The 17,588-nt window shown below is 52.1% G+C and overlaps 1 protein-coding gene and 1 pseudogene across 6 annotated transcripts; one reads left to right on the top strand and one right to left on the bottom strand.

The window, feature by feature from the left end:
* Positions 1-227: 227 nt before the first annotated feature.
* LOC116900006 lies at positions 228-543 on the bottom strand (annotated as a pseudogene).
* A 4,899-nt stretch (positions 544-5,442) lies between these two features.
* Ppp1r26 (protein phosphatase 1 regulatory subunit 26) lies at positions 5,443-13,921 on the top strand. Of its 6 annotated transcripts, none has more exons than XM_032902973.1 (4): positions 5,443-5,669; positions 7,014-7,110; positions 7,794-7,994; positions 8,875-13,921. In XM_032902973.1, the coding sequence occupies exon 4, from the start codon at positions 8,933-8,935 to the stop codon at positions 12,416-12,418; it is 3,486 nt and encodes a 1,161-aa protein (XP_032758864.1). In that variant the 5' UTR covers positions 5,443-5,669; positions 7,014-7,110; positions 7,794-7,994; positions 8,875-8,932; the 3' UTR covers positions 12,419-13,921. The 6 variants fall into 6 exon arrangements, with proteins under 6 accessions (XP_032758864.1, XP_032758863.1, XP_032758860.1 ...); XM_032902972.1 differs by lacking the exon at positions 5,443-5,669 and adding an exon at positions 5,976-6,060; XM_032902969.1 differs by lacking the exon at positions 5,443-5,669 and adding an exon at positions 6,228-6,453.
* Positions 13,922-17,588: the final 3,667 nt, after the last annotated feature.

Raw genomic sequence — 17,588 nt, 5'->3', positions numbered from 1 at the left:
GTGAGTGCATCTTGTGACACACACAGTCGAGGCGGCATCCCAAACACAGTTCTTATTTGTCCTCTCAAACGGGGTCTTCTCACTGTCACATCTTCTCAGATTGGGGGGGGAGAGGGGATGAATTGGAGGAAAGGTGTTAGTGGTAACTATATTTTTCAAGTTTCAGAGTTTTACTCATCAGTGAGATAAACTCAAAAAAAAAAAGAAATCAACATGATTGCATGCATTCAGAGACGTATTTCCCGCGTAAAAGGAACTGTGTACGGCTTCGGAAAGGCTTTCATTACCAGCAGTATGGCGGTGAACTTCATCGGTGAGAAGTCTGGGCCTTCTTTCTTCAGATTACGGTTGTCCACACTCACTGAGTAGAACTCTTATTGTTCATTGGGATCCAGTTGGTTCCAAGCTCAGGGTTATTCTTCTGACCTCTGGATTGAACAACGCCAAGCGCATCACATACAGCGCTGCTCCAGAACCCCTGCTCCAATAGACACGAAGAAGAATCAAGCTGGGATGCTTCTGGGCTTGCGCAAGGATGGCAGAGCAAGCGTGTTTGGCGCATCAGGGCTAACTGTGTTCCGGTGAGTTCTTTCATAACGTAGGACCCCTAGAGTTTACCATTAGGGCCCCACCCAGGTCCCTATCCTTCTTTATGTTTAATGGCCCAAAGAAGGTTCCAAGAGGGGCAAGCTCAGTGAGTAAAGACACTTGACGCCAACCCCAATGACCTGAGTTCAGTTCTGAGATGCTTATGGGGAAGGAGAGAGCCTCAAGTTGTCCTCTGACCACCATATCCACATGACAACATGCATGCATGCAAACGCGTGTTTGGTTTCAGACCCCAGGAAAAGGGACTGAGGTTCATACTTTACATATCAAAGCAGACTTTCTCAGTATTCTGTCTAAGCTCCACCCCCACAGCTACCTGGGAACAGCCAGGTAGGCCCCGCCCCACAGTTGCCTGGCAACAGCCAGCTGTGCCTGACACTATAAAAGGGGCTGCTTGCCCTCTCTTACCCTCTCTTCCTCCCCTCTTTACCCCTTCTTGTTCTTCGATGTTCTTGCCCCCTTCCTCCCCCACCACGTGCCCATGGCCCGCCACCTTCCTGCTCTTCTATTTAAAACCTAACATTGGTGCCAAAACCCGGGACTGAACTAGGAACCCTAACAGACCTGGCCTCCAGGTTCTTCCAGCATCCCTGGTCCCTCCTACCTGGCACACCCTGCTCCCAACCCCGAAGGTTCCAGTCCCAGGGGCTGGGCTGCCCTTCCTCCTGAGGCTCTTCCCTGTATAATCCAGACATTTTGCTATCTCCCTCTCTACTCCTTCTCCCGGTCTTCCCCTCTTCCCCTTCTTTCTTCTCTCTCTTCCCCTCTCTCTCTTCTCACCTTCCCATGGTGACTTCCCTGGCCTCCTTCCTTGAGCCCTGAGAACTGCTGGAGAGCAGCTTCCCACTAAACCTGCATTTTATCTAATCTAATCCGGTTTGAACTGGCTCACTTCACTGGCAGAGAAATAACCTATCAACATGCACATGTAGAGAGTGGGGGCACCAAATAAAGAAGCAAAGAAATGTCATTTTAAGAAGTTTAGAGGTCCCGAGAGGGTCTCTTCTATCTTGCCAGGGGCCAAGAGAAGGCTTTGAGTGGCATTCTACCCCGAACTTGCCCAGGGGCCTCCACATGCAGTGTCTAGACCCTTTTCCTACCTCTGTTACCTGCAGAACAGAGAACTGCAGGATAAAATTGCATGCACATACATACACACAGGAAAAACGCTCAACTATATGAAAAATAAACCATTTACTAATTAATAAAGTAAGAAGGGATATGGCAGTTCACATCTGTAATCCCAGCACTCAGGGAGCTGAGGCAGAAGGATCACACATTTAAGACTAACCTGGGCTACAGAATAAGTCCAGGGCTAACCTGAGCAACCTAGGAGAGTCTCTGAATGTGTAAACACTAAACAAAGCGCTAGACACATGGGTTAGTGGTATACGCCAAACAAGGGTGGACCCTAGGTATAACCAGGACAAAGGGGCAATGGGTCTAGAGACAGAAACTGACATCAGCAGGGGAAAGGAGCCCAGCCCCCTCCTCTCACGCTATTTCCAGGCTGCTGTTAGGTGAACAACTGTCTCCACCACACCGTTCTGCCATGGTCTACTTTGCCACAGGATTAAGAAATGGGGCCAAGCAAGCAAGAAGGGCAACTTCCAAAACCCTGAGTCGAAATAAATCTTTCCTGCTTTTTAAAGATTGATTATTTTAATTATTTGTGAAAGTGCATGTGTGTGAGAGAGTGTAGGTGCCTATGGCAGCCAGAAGAGGTTATCAGATACCCTGGAGCCAGAATCAGCAGCTGGTCCTGAGCCACCCACCATGGGAGCTAGGAACAGAATTGGATCCTCTACAGGTGTAGTAAGCGCTCTTAACAGCTAAGCCGTCTCTCCAGACCTGTTTTTCCTTTCAAAGTTGTTCAGCTCACGTATTCTGCCACAATAATGAAAAACTAACTAATAAGCACATCATGGTCAACGCTATTGTGGGCTCATGCAAGCCCAGCTATCAATCATCTGACAAATTAAACTACAAAAAAAGAAAAAAAACTGCATAGCAAACAAATAGATGGAAACAGTAAACAAATAGATGGAAACAGTAAACAAACAGATGGAAACAGTAACCCTTGGCTGTGGGTGGGACCCAGTGGTAGAGCTCGGCCCAGCATATGTGAGGCCCTGGGTTCAATCCCCCATACCACAGAGGAAGAAAGATGGGGAGGACGAGGAGGAAGAGCAACTCCAAAGTAATGTCAGCTCTCCAGAGGCCGAGGCAGAAGAACTGCAAGTTCAAGGGTAGCCAAGGCTACAGAACAAGATAAGCATGGAAGGGAAGGAGGAAGAGAGGGACAAGGAGATGACAACATGAGAAACTAAGTTTCTACTACAACGTACTATGCAAGCCCATGGAAGAGACAGGATGGGATTCCTAATATTTAAGACGACTAGAATCCCGGCTGGTGAGAGGGTTGAGTAGTTAAAGGCCTGGCCACTTCAGTGACATACACACACACACACACCACAGCGCTCACACGCACACACACACACACACACACACAGACACACACACCACGGCACACACACCACAGCACACAGACACACACAGACACACACAGACACACACACAAATAACCCTTCTAGAATCAATAAGGCAGAAAACATAGCCCAACAGAAAACTTTAAAAAAAAAAAAAAAAAGGCAAGGAACATAAACAGGCAATTTTCCATTAGCCAATAAAAGAGAGGGATACTCAGTATCATCAACAGTTAAGAGATTAGCATTAGGGTGACAAAGACTCATTGGTATGGTAGCTTTACAGGCTGGCAAGAAGTGGGAAATGGGACTGCAGAGATGGCTCAGTGGTTAAGAGCACCGGCTGCTCTTCCAGAGGTCCTGAGTTCAAATCCCAGCAACCACATGGTGGCTCACAACCATCTGTAATGAGATCTGATACCTTCTGGTGTGTCTGAAGACAGCTACAGTGTACTTATAGAATAAATAAATCTTTTTTTTTTTAAAGTGGAAAATGGCATGTCTGCAGGCCCCAAAGACAGTGAGGTAGATTCCTGTGGTAACCGAAATGAAAATGGCCCCCCACAGGTTCATAGGTTTGAATGCTTGGTCCTTGATTGGTAGAACTGTTTGGGAAGGATTAAAGTGTGGCCTTATTGAAGGTGATTCACTGGGGGTGGGCTTTGAGGTTTCAAAAGCCCAAGCCATTGCTAGTTTGCTGTCTGTGTTACACTTGTGGATCGAGATGTGAGCTCTCAGCCACTGCTCCAGCACCATGGCTGCCTGCCTGCTGCCGTGCTCCCTGCTGCGATGGTAATGAACTCACCCTTTGAAACCATAAGCTTAATAAACTTTCTTCTATAATCTGCCTTGGTCGTGGTATCTCTTCACAGCAATAGAAAATAACTTAACAGTCCCCATCTCTGAGGAGCACCTGCCAAGTGTCAGCATCTCTGCCAAGCAGACTGCTGGCTTGTAGGCATTAGTCCAGAAGACATGCTCAGAGTGGCTCCAGGGACACCCAAAGATGTTTCTCACAACACTAAGAGCATGCCAAAATAGGCCTACAGCCACATCTTGTTGATGGCATTATTGGTTGGGTAATTCTCTCCAAATACTGTTAATATTTCTTCATAGTAACAATAACTCAGGCCTTTATTCCCACAGCTCAGTAGACAGAGGCAAGTGGATCTGTGTTAGTTTGAGGTCAGCTTCATTTAAATAATGCCCCCAGTGGGGGTGTCACACAGTGAAAGAAAAGGAAGTGGGGGCTGGACACTGGTTCAATAGCTAACTGCTATTCTGCTCTTGCAGAGGACCTGGGTTCAATTTCCAGCACCACATGGTGGCCCACCTGAAACTCCAGTTCCTGAGGACCCAATAACCTCTTCTGGTAGTTCTTGGGTACCAGGCAAGCAAGTTGGGCTTGCGTACATGCCGGTCCAACAATCATGCCCATAAAATAAAGTAAATGGATCATTTTGTTTCCAGTCAAGGTTTCTCTGTGTAGCCCTGGCTGTCCTGGAACACTCTCTGTAGACCAGGCTGCCTTCAAACTCAGAGATCTGCCTGCCTCTGCCACTTGAGTGCTGGAACTAAAGGCGTGTGCTGCTGACACCCAGCTAAAATAAATGAATATTTAAAAAAGAAAAAGAAACAAGAGAAAGAGATAGTGTGTTGGGGGGGCAGTCATGAAGCACTAAATTGTCTTGTGTTTCTTGACCCCCAACCTCACCCCAATTCCCCAAGCTTAAAAATACATCTTCTTGTACTAGGCATAGTAACAATTTTAATCCTAATATTAGGGAGGTAGAGGCATGAGAATAAGAGCCCCAAGCCAGCCTGGGTTACAGAAAACCTATCTAAAAATAAAAAACAAAAAAACCAGAGAAGTGCTGAAGCACGGGTGAGGAGAGTGGGAAGGAGCTCTTCTCTGGAACAAAGTCTCTGGGGTTTTCTTCAATCAGATCCGGACACTCTCTAATCATTTCCTCTGCCTTATCAGACAGGGTGTGTGCCAGGGGCCCCGGGTGAGCCTGGCTTGTTCCTGACATTATCAACACAGTTATCTCCAGACCTGTCTAAAAAAATAAAAGAAACCTAGGAAGATTTCCGACGTCACAGAGTGTGCCACAGTACCAAGGAATTCCACTGTACAACCCTGACAGCGTTCTGTTCGCAGAAGCTGGTCCCGCCCCACCTGTTCCTGCACACCACAGGTGAGAACATGCAGCAAGGTCATCTTGCATTACTCCGGTTTAGTTCTTCTCGCCTCAGGGTCCCTATCTCTAAGCACCATCTGAGGTCTGCCTAAGGTGGGGTAGGGAGCATTGTGCACAGATGTATAGAACCGTTCTACAAAGTAAGGGGACTTGGGCAGCCCAGAAGCTATGGGCGACACCAAAGACCCTGGCAGAAGGCTCCGTGGTGTCCAGCTCAGGCATCAGGCATGCTAAGCGCAATCTCGAGCTGGGTGCAAACAAACCCCAGGCAAGGAAGTACACCTCTGCTGCTTTGAGGACAGGGAGAGCAACTGTGAGCAAATGCCAGGCACGCGGGGGCCACTGGATCTGGACCAGCATAAAGCAGTTAAAGGTATGTGCGAGGGTCCAGCCGCCCTCCTGCTCTCCACGGCCACGCCCCTCGCCGTGGCCAACTTGGCGACGCGCGCGACCTCCAGCACCCCTGGGCTGCGCACGCTCTCGGCGCGGGCGCTGCGCCAGGCCCCGGGTGGGAGGACAAGGAGGGTCGCCGCGCAGCCTCCGAGTCCCGCGGGTGCCGTGGCCGCTTCCGAGCTGGGCGGTGCGCTCCTTCCGCGCGCCGTGCGTGTCCGAGCGCGGGCACTCGCGGTGCAGGTGGGCGCGCTCTCGCGGGCGGGGGTCCGGCCGGGCCGCGCGCCTCCCCCGGAACTCGGCCGTGCCATTCCCATGATGCCCAGCCACCGGGCACGGCTTCCGGAGCGCGGCCGCCGCTGCAGCCGCCGCGGGTAGGTGGCGGGAGAGACCGCCCGGGGGGAGGGGGTCGCCCCGCCCCTCGCGCGCCGGCCCTGCCCTCCTCCCGCGCTCCCACGCGCGCCGGGCCCCTGAGTCCCGGAGGGACTCCGCAGGCCCCGGGCGCCGGACCGAGGGAGGGCAGGGGCGCTAGTGGCCGCGCTTCCCGCCTCCGGGCCTGGCGCCTCCGGGACGCGGGGCGCCAGGCGGGCAGCTGGGCCGGCTTCGCGGTGCAGGCCGCGGCGTGCGAGGTCCGGATCGGGTTGGTGGCTGGGGCAGGTCGCTGTCACGGGAGAGGGTCATGGCCCCCGGGAGGCGCCTCCGGCGCGTGCCTGGCGCTTGTTGCGCCCTGCGTTCCTCGAGAGCCAGCGGGCGCAGGTCGGGCCCAGGTGAGGCTCAGGTGAGGGGCGGGCTCCGGGTCACCGAGGCCTGCCTGGCCTTCAAAGCTGCCTTCTCGCCCTGCCATGAGCAGCTTCGAGGCTCCTGGATTCCCTAAACCTGGGATCCCAGAAAATGACTCCGAGGATGGATGGGTGGGATCACAGACCAACAGGAGGCCCTGCCACTGCCTGGAGAAGGTTGGCATTAACCTGCTGAAGACCAGACTGCTGCTCCAGCTGCCTCTCAGGCAGCAAGATGAGCAGTCAGTACTCCGGCAGCAGCGGGAATCCGTCTCCCCTTGCTTTCAATGTGCACGGGGAATGGCAAACAACAGTTTTTCTGGAGGCCAAATCTTGTCAGCACCTCTGGCTTCTAAAGACCAAATCTTATCCACACCCACTTTAAGTTGGAGTACAGAGCCCTCTACATCATAACTTAAGTGCAGAGGCCATGCTGGGGTCCAGGGGCTGATTGTACCCACAACCACCCTGAAAACCTGATTCCCCTTAAAGTCCCAATCCTGGCTTCAGCTCACATTTCTAACTCTCTGAAGTTCATGGTTCTCCAGAATGACAGCTCCCAAGATTGACCAGGTAGTTGAACCAACAACCATTGAGACTGTCAGAGAAGCCCAGCTCTGGGTCCATCGTATAAGCTGTGAGCAGGTGAGTGGAAATAAACTGATTTGTTCCCTCAACTCTGCACCTGCTGTAATGGTCTCCTTCTTGTTAGATAGGAATGTTACTCACCCCACCCGCCCCGCCCCTCCCCTCCCCTTCCCTCCCCTCCCTCCCCCCGCCCAGGAGAACACGTTTGGTCATGTTTACTTTGGGGGGTTGAGACTGGATCTCAGTAGCCCAGATGCTGTCTTTGAAATAGGTAAGGAACCAGTGCTAGCCTTGAACTCAAGATCCTCTGGCCTTCACCTGAGATTAAGGCATACCTCCACCACACCCTACTTCACAGTTAAGCTGAGCAAGTGTTTTGTGATTTCTGTAGTAGGTCCCTGAGCCAGTGAAGAAGTTCCTCTCCCCATTAGTTCCCACTGCCCTGAGCCTGGTGTCTCAGGAAGACAAAGTTATTGTTGAGGTGGCTGGCCGGCCAGGATGTGAGCTCAGGTAGAGGAAAGCACCTCCCACCCTGTGGCTCTCACAGGAGAGGCAAATGAGCTGCAGTTGGTGTAGTTGGTGTCAGAGCTAGCTTCCCCCAATTGGTCAAGCCTTTCTTTACATTAATGACATCATAACAGGAAAAGTATTTGTAAGTCGTGCTCAGTTTCTAAATTAGATGTTACTGATTATAATCTGGTAGTAAACGCTGATATTTATTTATTTATTTATTTATTTAGACAATTTGGTCTCACTAGAGAGCCCTGGCTAGCCAGGAACTCACTATGTACAGAGCAGGCTGTCCTGATGCTTGGATTGAAAGTGTGCATCACCGTGCCCAGCCCTCGCAGCCCATTTTAAAAGCTGGCGGAAGATGCTCTGAAGTGCAGAGCGAAAGAGTGAAGACCTCATCCCCGAAGCCGTGCTCCTGAGACTTTCAAGTAATTACAGTAGATTTATTTTTTATGTTAGTTTAACTCTCGAAGCACACATTGGGAATCGCCACGAGCTGCCGCTGCATTCGCAGTGTCCTCTAGTCTGTTGCCTGCCTCCCCGAGTAGATTTTGGTCTAGATGGCCAGCCCCAACTCTTGGGGGAGGGATTTAAGTCTGTCTACGGCACACCGCAGCCTGTCAGAAAGGCGGGTCCCAGTTAAATAGTTGGTGGAGAGGACAGAACATAGAAGCAAAGCAAACAGCAGGCCAGGCTCTACCATCTGGCCTTGGGTGAGGGGCGGGACAACCTTCCCTGCCTTCCCTCCCCGGAACTCAGCTCTGTGTCCTTCAGTCCTGCAGGCGCTCCTCCATCTCTGGGAGGCAGAAGGGCGTCAGAGAAGCCTGAAGAGTTGAGAGCTCTACAGGGCAGCTGGTATTTTTCCATATGACTCAATGCCTCCTAGATAAGGCTCCTCTTTCTGGTGACTCTGAACTCTCTTAGTGTTCCTGACACCAGCCTAGCTGATATGTAGAGACCTGGCTCTGACCACACGTGGCACTTCACAGCATCCTGGGCATCTGGGCTGACAAGCCCATGATCTGTCTGCATGCCACCCAGTCCTGTGTCCAGACCCGCCCATATGATAGGAACACCAAAATGTTGGCACGACTTTCATGCTAATTGGCCACAGTTGGTGTCAGCCTTTGAGGAGCATCTGTCAAATACACATTTGACGTTTTCCACATAAAACAGCGTAGGGCAGGCAACTCTGCAGAAGGCTTGAGGAAGCGTCTTTTGAGTCCTTCACGTGGTGCAGCTTTGGCTAAAGGTTTCTGGCCATTTCCTGCTTAGCTATAGCCTTCACTGTGCTTTCTCTCTTCCCAGGATGTGAAACAGGCTGCCGGATAAGCCCAGCCTCTCAGTCCCCAGCCTGCCTGCTAGGATGTTCCTCATGAACGCCCCTCCAGTGGTGGCGCTCCAGTCCAGATGGGAGGCCTTTGGCCAGCCCAGGAGCTTCTGCTTTCCAGACTGCTTCTCAGAGTCTAAAGAGGACACCTCCAGGGCTTCAGTGAGTGCAAGGGTACAGATGCTTATCAGCACCCTGCAGAGAGACGAGGCTGCCCTGGGCATGAACCATGAGCGTGTCACACAGAGAGGCCAACGTGCAGAGAGGTCCCGGGACACCAGGCTGGCCCCCAAGCCTGCTATGTGCAGAGAGCAGCCAGAGTTCCCTGCCTGTGGTCTTGTTGCAAACCGCAGCCCCCTGGAGAAAGATGAAGCTGGGAGACGTGGTCCCTTAGAGCTGGACTCTGACAGTGATGACTCGGTGGACCGGGACATTGAGGAGGCTATCCAAGAGTACCTGAAGGCAAAGGGTGGGGCTTCCGAACCTGTGTCCCAGGGGGTCCCCTCTGTCCCAGAGCCTGCCCACAGCAGTGCCCTGCCCATCCCGTGTCCCTCACAGCTCACTCCTGGCTCAGGCAGCGTTCCTGTGGGTGCCAGTGAAGACCAGGGCTCCACCTCCCCAGCTAGCATGAGCAGCGAGGACTCCTTTGAACAGAGCATCCGAGCTGAAATAGAACAGTTTCTTCATGAGAAAAGACAGCACGAACACCCAAAGTGTGATGGGTCTGTGGATAAGAAATCAGGCCCAAACGAGAGCCCTGCGAGACTTAGAGGAAACCGAGAAACCTCAGCCAGGGCAGCTCTGATAGGAACCTGTAAGGAGTTCCTCTTCCGAAAACCTCCCAGGTTAACAAAGGTGAGCACACAGCCGAGAAACTCACAGCCTAAGCTCACCACGGAGCCTGAGACCCCGGCGAGCACAAAGCTGGCCGCCCACAGACCAGAGGCTGCCCAGAGCAGGGGCGGAATGAGGAGAGGGGTGCCTGCCAGGCGTAGCAAGCGCATCAGGAGCTCAGCCCCGGTGCACCAGGCATCAGACTCCAGCAGTGACGACGGCATTGAGGAAGCCATTCAGCTGTACCAGCTAGAGAAAACCAGGAAGAAGGCCAGTGGGGACCAACCTCTGAGAGCCCAGCCGAAAGAGGAAAGCCCTGGTAGTACCCAGCCAAGTGCCTTGCCTGAAGCCCACAGGAGACCCCCTAGCAAGAAAAAGCTGGCAGTTCCAAAGGTTATAGACACCACCCAGGGGGGCCTCCACCCTGACCCCCTCTCTAAGCTCCTAACAGATTCGAGAACCTCTGTACCTTCAGGACACACAGCCGCCAAGAGTGACGCCGTGCTGCACCAGGCCTCATGCCTAGCAGACACATCCACCGAGCTGATGTGCGCAGAAGCAATCCTGGACATCTCCAAGACCATCCTGCCAGCCCCCATGGAAGGACATGACAGGCCACCATCCAGGAACCTACTCTTCTGTCCCCAACCCATGCCTCCCCGCTCTGAAGGTGACAGCAGCAACGTTGACAGTGACGACAGCATCGAGCAGGAGATCCGGACCTTTTTGGCCCTCAAGGCACAAGTAGGGAGTCCTCAGCCTGCCCAGGATCCACTGCCCTCACCTGGCCCCAGCGGCCAGCCTGGCGTCCCCAAGGCTAAAACACCAGATCTCCCTCTGGGCTTCAGACGGAAACGGAGAGGTGGGGGCAGCACCACAGTGCCCAAGAAAATAAGGGAGGGTAGAGAAAGCGCCCAGGATGGTGACCACATCCAGGGGAAGGTCCAGCATGGCCATGATGGCTGGGACCCTCTCGGGCAGAGCAAAATCACAGAGACCCCAGGAGGAGAGGCTGAAGCCAAGGAGCCGCCCGTCTCTTCCAGGACAGTCGGGCTCAGTGATACACACCTATCACAAGGCCATGGAGCCCTTGGGAAGGCCAGTGAGAAGGAAAGCTCTGAGGATAAGAGCAGTTCTCTGGACAGTGACGAGGACCTGGACATGGCCATCAAGGACTTGTTAAGATCCAAGCGGAAGTTTAGGAAGAGGGGCCGGGACCCACGGGCTTCGTGTAAGAAGGTCAGATTTGGCAGCGCAGAGACTCGGTGTGGGGAGAAACTGAGCAGCCTTCCAGGGGACTGGAAGGACCACAGACAGCAGGCACTACGGAGCTGTCTGCACAAGTGCAGAGGGGACAGCAAAGATGTCCCGGGGAGAGGCCCAGGAAGCACCTGCAGCAGCGTGACAGAGAGGGGGAAGCTGGGTGGCACAGGGGTTGAGGATGCCATCCCCACCTTTCTCTCCAAGAGGAAAAGTCCAGAAGGGGTTCCTCCCTCCAAGGACACAGGAGTTGGCCACCCTCCTTCAGCCTCCAGCCCCACATCCGAGGACAGCACAGTGGACAGTGATGATAGCATTGAGCTGGAGATCAGGAGGTTTTTGGCAGAAAAGGCCAAGGAGTCTGTACGCAACTCGGAACCTCAAGGAGTCCCTGCCAAGCCGGAGATGCCCTGTAGGAAAGAGCCAACGCCGGGGTTGCAGCCTGGAGTGTGCACACGGAGCCAAAAAGCCAGGGGAACCCCTCAGCTGGCAGAAGGAAGGAGAGGCCCAGAGAGAGCTCGGACACAGGCAACCAGCCTCTCGAGCCAGACTGGGAGGGGCGCCCTCCGTGCGGAGCAGGCCACCCACCTCACCTCTGCCCTGGGCCGAAGCGAGCCAGCACTACCCAAGAACACCAGCAAGAACAGCTCTGCCAAAGCCTCTCCGCCCAGCAGGAAAAGTGCTAACGTTCACAAAGACCACAGCCCACAGGGGATCCAGACTGCAATGGCAGAAAGTGTGTTCGGTCAGCTGCCCAGCTGTGCCACAGTGGCTGGAAGCACCAGAGGGACCTTTCACCTGAACTGTGGCAGTCAGAACTTGCTAACCCCCAACCCCGGGTCCCAGGCTGACCTCTCCCTCCCTTGGAGTGATTTTGCACAGCAGAGCAGGCTCTCCAGCCCATGGATGCTGAACTCGGGTCAAGGCACAGTGTGGACAGGGGTCTTTCGGGGTGAGAAAGAAAAGGGGACCACACCACAGGCTGGGGACCCACCCAGCCTCTCCTCAGGCCCCAGGAAGGGCCTGCCTTTCCTTTCCACGCAGCTCTTCCACTTTGGGAAGAATGTTTCCTGGGGAGGCAAGCAGGCTGGCTTCTTCAGCCCCAGTCTGGGCCTACCTCTGCAGGGTCCAGCTTTCTCAGCCTTCAGGGAGACCCAGCCTGGCCACAACCCTGTATTTGGAAGCCCACACTTGCTAATGAAGGACAGTGGGAACTGGCCAAGCCGGAAGGCTCAGGGGACCCTGAGACAGCAGGACAGGAGGAATTCTGGCTCTGAGGACAAAGTCCTAGACCTGAGATATCGGCACAGGGTTGACAGGGAGCAGCAGGACCAGGAGACCTTGGGCAGTGATGCCAGCGAATTCAGTGACACCTCCATGGAGGATGGGGGCAGTGCCACAGTGAGCAGTAAAGGCCTCAAGTTGTGACAGACACGGCTCTTGCCATAGCCGTGGGAAGCAGTGCTTGTGTCTTATATGATGTGCGTGTGTGTTTGCCTGTCTGTGTGCGTGTGCCTGTGTTTGTTTGCCTGTGTATGCCTGTGTGTGTGTGAGGCAGCATAGAGTAGTAGGGGGTCCTGACAGTTAAAGAGCAAAACTTGGGTCCCTTCCATGCAGCACCCCCTGCCCCTGTATAAATATGTACACTAACCTCAAATGACATTTTTATTTAATGAATGTGTCCTGGTACATAATAGGTTTTGTAGGGATTTTTGTAAATTATTTTAAAAGTGCTGTACAAAATACTTTTTGAGAACGTTGCTCAGTCTCGCAGGGTGTTCCTAGCTGCAACGCCTCTGTGCTCTCCGTGCATGTATGGTAGATGAGTAAACACTTGGTTCCAAGTGTCCCTGTGAGGGTCAGAGACAGAGGCTGGAACCGGTCACCATTTCTAGGGCAAGTATTCAGGCTGGAGATAGCAGCTATCCACCTTGGACGTGCTAATGTGGTTGGTGTGTCGGGATACCACTGGGCCAGACGCTGTCTCTGGATGCTGTAGTCATGGCCTATAATTGGATAGCATTTCAAAGCACAGCAGCCAGCAAATAGCTAACCAGCCGCCCCTGTGTAGGGTGGGAATCCGGCTACTGGCTCTGTAGTTCAGCTGAGCCCAGATCATCCAGTATCCGGTTGCTGGGGGGTCCTTAACATCCATATAAACCCCTTCCTGTGTGAGCTACAGATTCACTTTTAATCATGGCTCTAAAAGGAGATCCCACATTCCTTTTGACTTGTCCTTATCTTGATCTGTGTATGGGAGAGTATTGAGGCCATGAGATGACTTGGTCCCCAAACACCTTAGCGCCCTGGAAACACCAGCAGTCTGCATGGCTTTCTGCCACCCTGTTCCTACCCAGGGAAGAAGGGCTTGGCCAGTGCTGAGGCCAGGCTGCAGGCCTCGGGGGTCTTGGGAGTCAGGCAGAGTGATACACCTTGGCGCTGAGGATGTGCTGGACCCCAGATGTGAGGATTACATCTGCGCTGTGACTACACCTGTCTCCCCTGAGTTCTGCAGCTCAGTATACTGGATTGCTGTGGCTTGTGGCTGAATTCTGTTGGTATTCTAACATGGAAGTGAGTTTCCTACTTTATGTACCTGGGTCTGAATTGTAGATCACTTCTGTGCCCAAATGCTGGCACATACTCCCACCGTCCTCTGTGTCTGCCATGTTGGAGCTTTGACGTGGTGTAGAGCTCTAGGGTCCCATTTTGGTCCTAAATGATCTGGATCTGTGTATAATAAATCTATTGTGCATACTTGTTCATGTGTTTCTGGAAGAAACATCTTTGTGCGTCATCCGTGTTCCCACCTTAAATTTTTAGAGTGCTTTTAAGCCTTGAAAACAAAAAACATCTTATTTTGTATATAAGACCCGTCCAGTTTTGTTTTTTGTTTTTCTAATGAATAAACGAAGTACTATCCACAAATTAGCTTGTCCTTTGTTTGGGAGGGTCTATAAACATAGCCTGGCTTGAGTGGGGCAAACACAGTGTCAAAGGAAAGGAGCCACGCCCTGAAACAGTGTCCCTCAGTCCTGTTCCTGCTCCCTTCCGTTTGTGCTGGTTCGAATATGCTTGGCCCAGGGAGTGGCACTATTAGGTTTGGCCTTGTTGAAGGAGGTGTGAAACTCTAGGGGTGGGCTTTGAGAACCTCCTCCCAGCTATCTGAAGGCAAGTCTTCTAGTGGCCTTCAGATCAAGATGTAGAACTCTCCACTCCATGCTTCCCACCATGATGATAATGGTTGAACCTCTGAACCTGTGCACCAGCCCCAATCAAATGTCCTTTATAAGAGTTGGCTTGGTAGTGTCTCTTCACAGCAACGGCTATTCTAACTAAGACACTGGGAATGGCACCGGTCCAGTCTCCTGAACCCAGGATATGTAATGCTTCCTTCCAAGTCTGCTGTGCTGTGTGCAACAGGGAAGCGGTTCCTGACTCTGGGAAGGACATCACCCTTGGGCTGAGGGCTGTATCATTGGTCAGTTATGGCCAGCAAGTCCCACATGCACACCGGTATCTTGGTTTCTTGTCCTGCCCCTGTGATAAAATGCTCTTGACAGAAGCAACTTCAGGGTTGATTCTGGTTCGGTTCAGAGATACAGCCCATCACAGCAGGGGAAGCCAGGTGGCAGGATCACGAAGCAGCTGGTCACATCACCACTGCGATCGGAACTTGGATAAATGCTTCTGTTGTAGTTCTAGTGGCTTTGTCAGAGGCCTGATTCAGCTGGCCTGTTCTGCCTCCTTGTGTTGCCTCTTCCTGTTCTAGTCCAGAGTGAGGGCCTTGCAGGGGCTCAGCAGACAGCAGGGCCTTGATATGGACGGCCTAGGGAGGCTCTAGAAGCCCGAGCCACCAAACTTCTATCCTCCATACACCTAAGATAATTTGTTATACAAACAGGAAATGGAGTAAGAGGGGTAAATGACATCAAAGGTTTTTTGGTTTTGCTTTTTCATTTTTTTTATTTTTTTATTTTTTTGCTTTCCAGGCATTGTCTACCTTTGTACTTTTGTCAGCTTTGTACTTTCAAAAGCATTTTATTGGACATGGCCAATTAAAGCAATTCAGCGCCCAACCGTAGTGCCAAAATGAAGCCCACACAGCCCGCAGGCAAGCTTGGTCCCTGTGCCAACCCACATTTTGTTTGCCAGCTGACAATCCTAGCCCTGGCCCCATATTACCCTGGGTTTTGGAAGTGGGGACAGTCCAGCCCTCAGTTGCTGAGACAAGTCCACCTCATCCCACAGCAGGCCAGCTCAGTCACCCTGGGCTAGCCTCATGCTCTGCAGGATGGCTGCTGGGAAGGTATCCCCTCTCCACAGCCCTTGGCTCCTGTGGCCTTCTTCTTTCCACAGAAGATACACAGCTGAGTTCAGTACCACACAAACCAAGTGTAGCAGTGGACGCCTGTCACCCCAGCATTCAGGAGGTTGAGACAGGGGTCAGAAGTTCAAGATCATCCTCAGTAATGTGGAAACAGGAGAGGCTAAACAGAGAAGGGCTGGTGGCATTTAACGAATATTTTTAATGATTGTTAACCTATTGTCTTAGTTGGGGTTTTACTGCTATGAACAGACACCATGACCAAGGCAATTAAACAACAACATTTAACTGGGGCTGGCTTACAGGTTCAGAGGTAACCTGTAACATCAAGGTGGGAACATGGCAGCATTCAGGCAGGCATGGTGCAGGAGGAGCTGAAAGTCCTACATCTTCATCTGAAGGCTGCTAGCAGAATACTGGCTTCTAGGCAGCAAGGATGAGGGTCTTAAAGCTCATGCCCATAGTGACACACCTACTCCAACAAGGCCACACTTTCTAATAGTACCATTCTTCTGGCTAGGCATATACAAACCATCACTTCCACTCCCTGGCCCTATAGGCTTGTCCAAACATATGAGTCTCTGGGGTCACACCTAAGCATAGCATAATGCAAAATACAATTAGTCCAACTTCCAAAGTCCCACAGTCTAGAGCAGTCTCAACAGTGTTCAAGTCTCTTCTGAGATCCATCCAAGCCCCTAACTGTAATCCCCCAAGCAGGACAGGAAGCCAACTGGGCAAACTCCAAACTCCGCATCTCCATGTCTGATGTCAAAGCGCTCTTCACATCTCCACCTCCTTTTGCATCTTGACTGCAACAAGCTTCTTTCTCCTGGGCTGGTCCCACTCCCTGTTAGTAGCTTTCCTCAGCAGATAGCCCACGGCTCTGGCATCTTAGGGTCTCCAAGGCAACTTCAATGTTACAGCTCCTTGTTTTAATGTCTGGAATCCACACATGATCTTCTGGGCTGTTCCAAAGGGCTTGTGTCACTTCTCCACCTCTGTCCTCGGTAGCACTCTAAGCTCAGGTTGATCCACTTCATTGCCGCTGCTGTTCTTGGTGATCACCCCATGGTCCTGGCATCTCCAATACACTGAGGTCTTCCACAGCACCTAGGCTTCACCAATAGCCTCTCCTAGGCTCTCTTCATGGTGCCAAGCCTCATCTCCTTTGCATGACCCCTTCAGTCCTGGGCCATCAACTGCAACTGAGGCTGCACCTTCACTAACGGCCTTCCCTGGCCTCTCACAGTGCCAGGCCTCAGCTGCTCTCCATGACCCCTTCATGCCTTCAAAACCAGTACCACCTGGGCGACTCCTACATTACCAAGTCCAGCCACAGCACGAGGTACAACGTCGGCTCTCTCTGGAACACAGCTTCTTTGTGTTCTTAGAAAAAACTCCCCAGAAAATTTCACCTCAGTGATGCTGGTCTCTTCTTAATCACCACTAATTTCTTAGCTAACCAGCATCAATTGTCCCAGAAGTCCCTTCTATTCTGGAGTCTAAAGCCAAAGCCATGTGGCCAAAGCTGCTGAGCTCTGCTGCTTGCCGGGATTGGAACATGGCTGGCCCCCTTGTTCTATTACATTATCACCAGCTTTCTGTTTTCCAACTCCTTTCACTGCCTGGAACGTGCTCTGTAAACTGACTTTGAACTCAGAGATCTGCTAGCCTGTCTCCTAAGGACCAAGATTGAAGGTGTGGTCCACCAAGCCTGGATTTAAGTTTTTCTTTACCTAGAACTTTGTCTGTTCTAGGCTTGCCTGGAACTCAGAGATCTGCTTGTCTTTGCCTCCTGAGATTAAATGTTTATACTGTCATGCCTGGATCTAAACTTAGCCTCAAGGTCACTACTCCCTTAATTCAATTTAATGTCCTTGAACACAGGATTCAGCTCCATTCCACTTCCTGGTGCCCCTTTAATACTCAAACCATATATTTTATATTTTCCCTTTTGCAGCTTGCTGTGCTGGTTGTCTTAGTTAGGGTTTTACTGTGAACTGACACCATGGCCAAGGCAACTCTTATAAGGACAACATTTAATTGGGGCTGACTTACAGGGTCAGCGGTTCAGTCCAGTATCATCAAGGTGGGAACATGGCAGCATCCAGGCAGGCATGGTGCAGGAGGAGCTGAGAGTTCTACATCTTCATCTGAAGGCTGCTAGCAGAATACTGGCTTCCAGGAAGCTAGGACTAGGGTATTAAAACCTACACCCAGAGTGACACACCTACTCCAACAGGGCGACACCTTCTAATTGTGCCACTC

Source organism: Rattus rattus, chromosome 5 (genome assembly GCF_011064425.1).
Source record: "Rattus rattus isolate New Zealand chromosome 5, Rrattus_CSIRO_v1, whole genome shotgun sequence".
NCBI lineage: Eukaryota > Metazoa > Chordata > Mammalia > Rodentia > Muridae > Rattus > Rattus rattus.
Note: the sequence above shows the minus strand (reverse complement) of the source record. Positions and strands in the feature narration are given on the sequence as shown.

Excerpts from the sequence above, each read along its gene's own strand:
- Ppp1r26 (XM_032902973.1), top strand. The coding sequence starts at position 8,933 with ATGTTCCTCATGAACGCCCCTCCAGTGGTGGCGCTCCAGTCCAGATGG.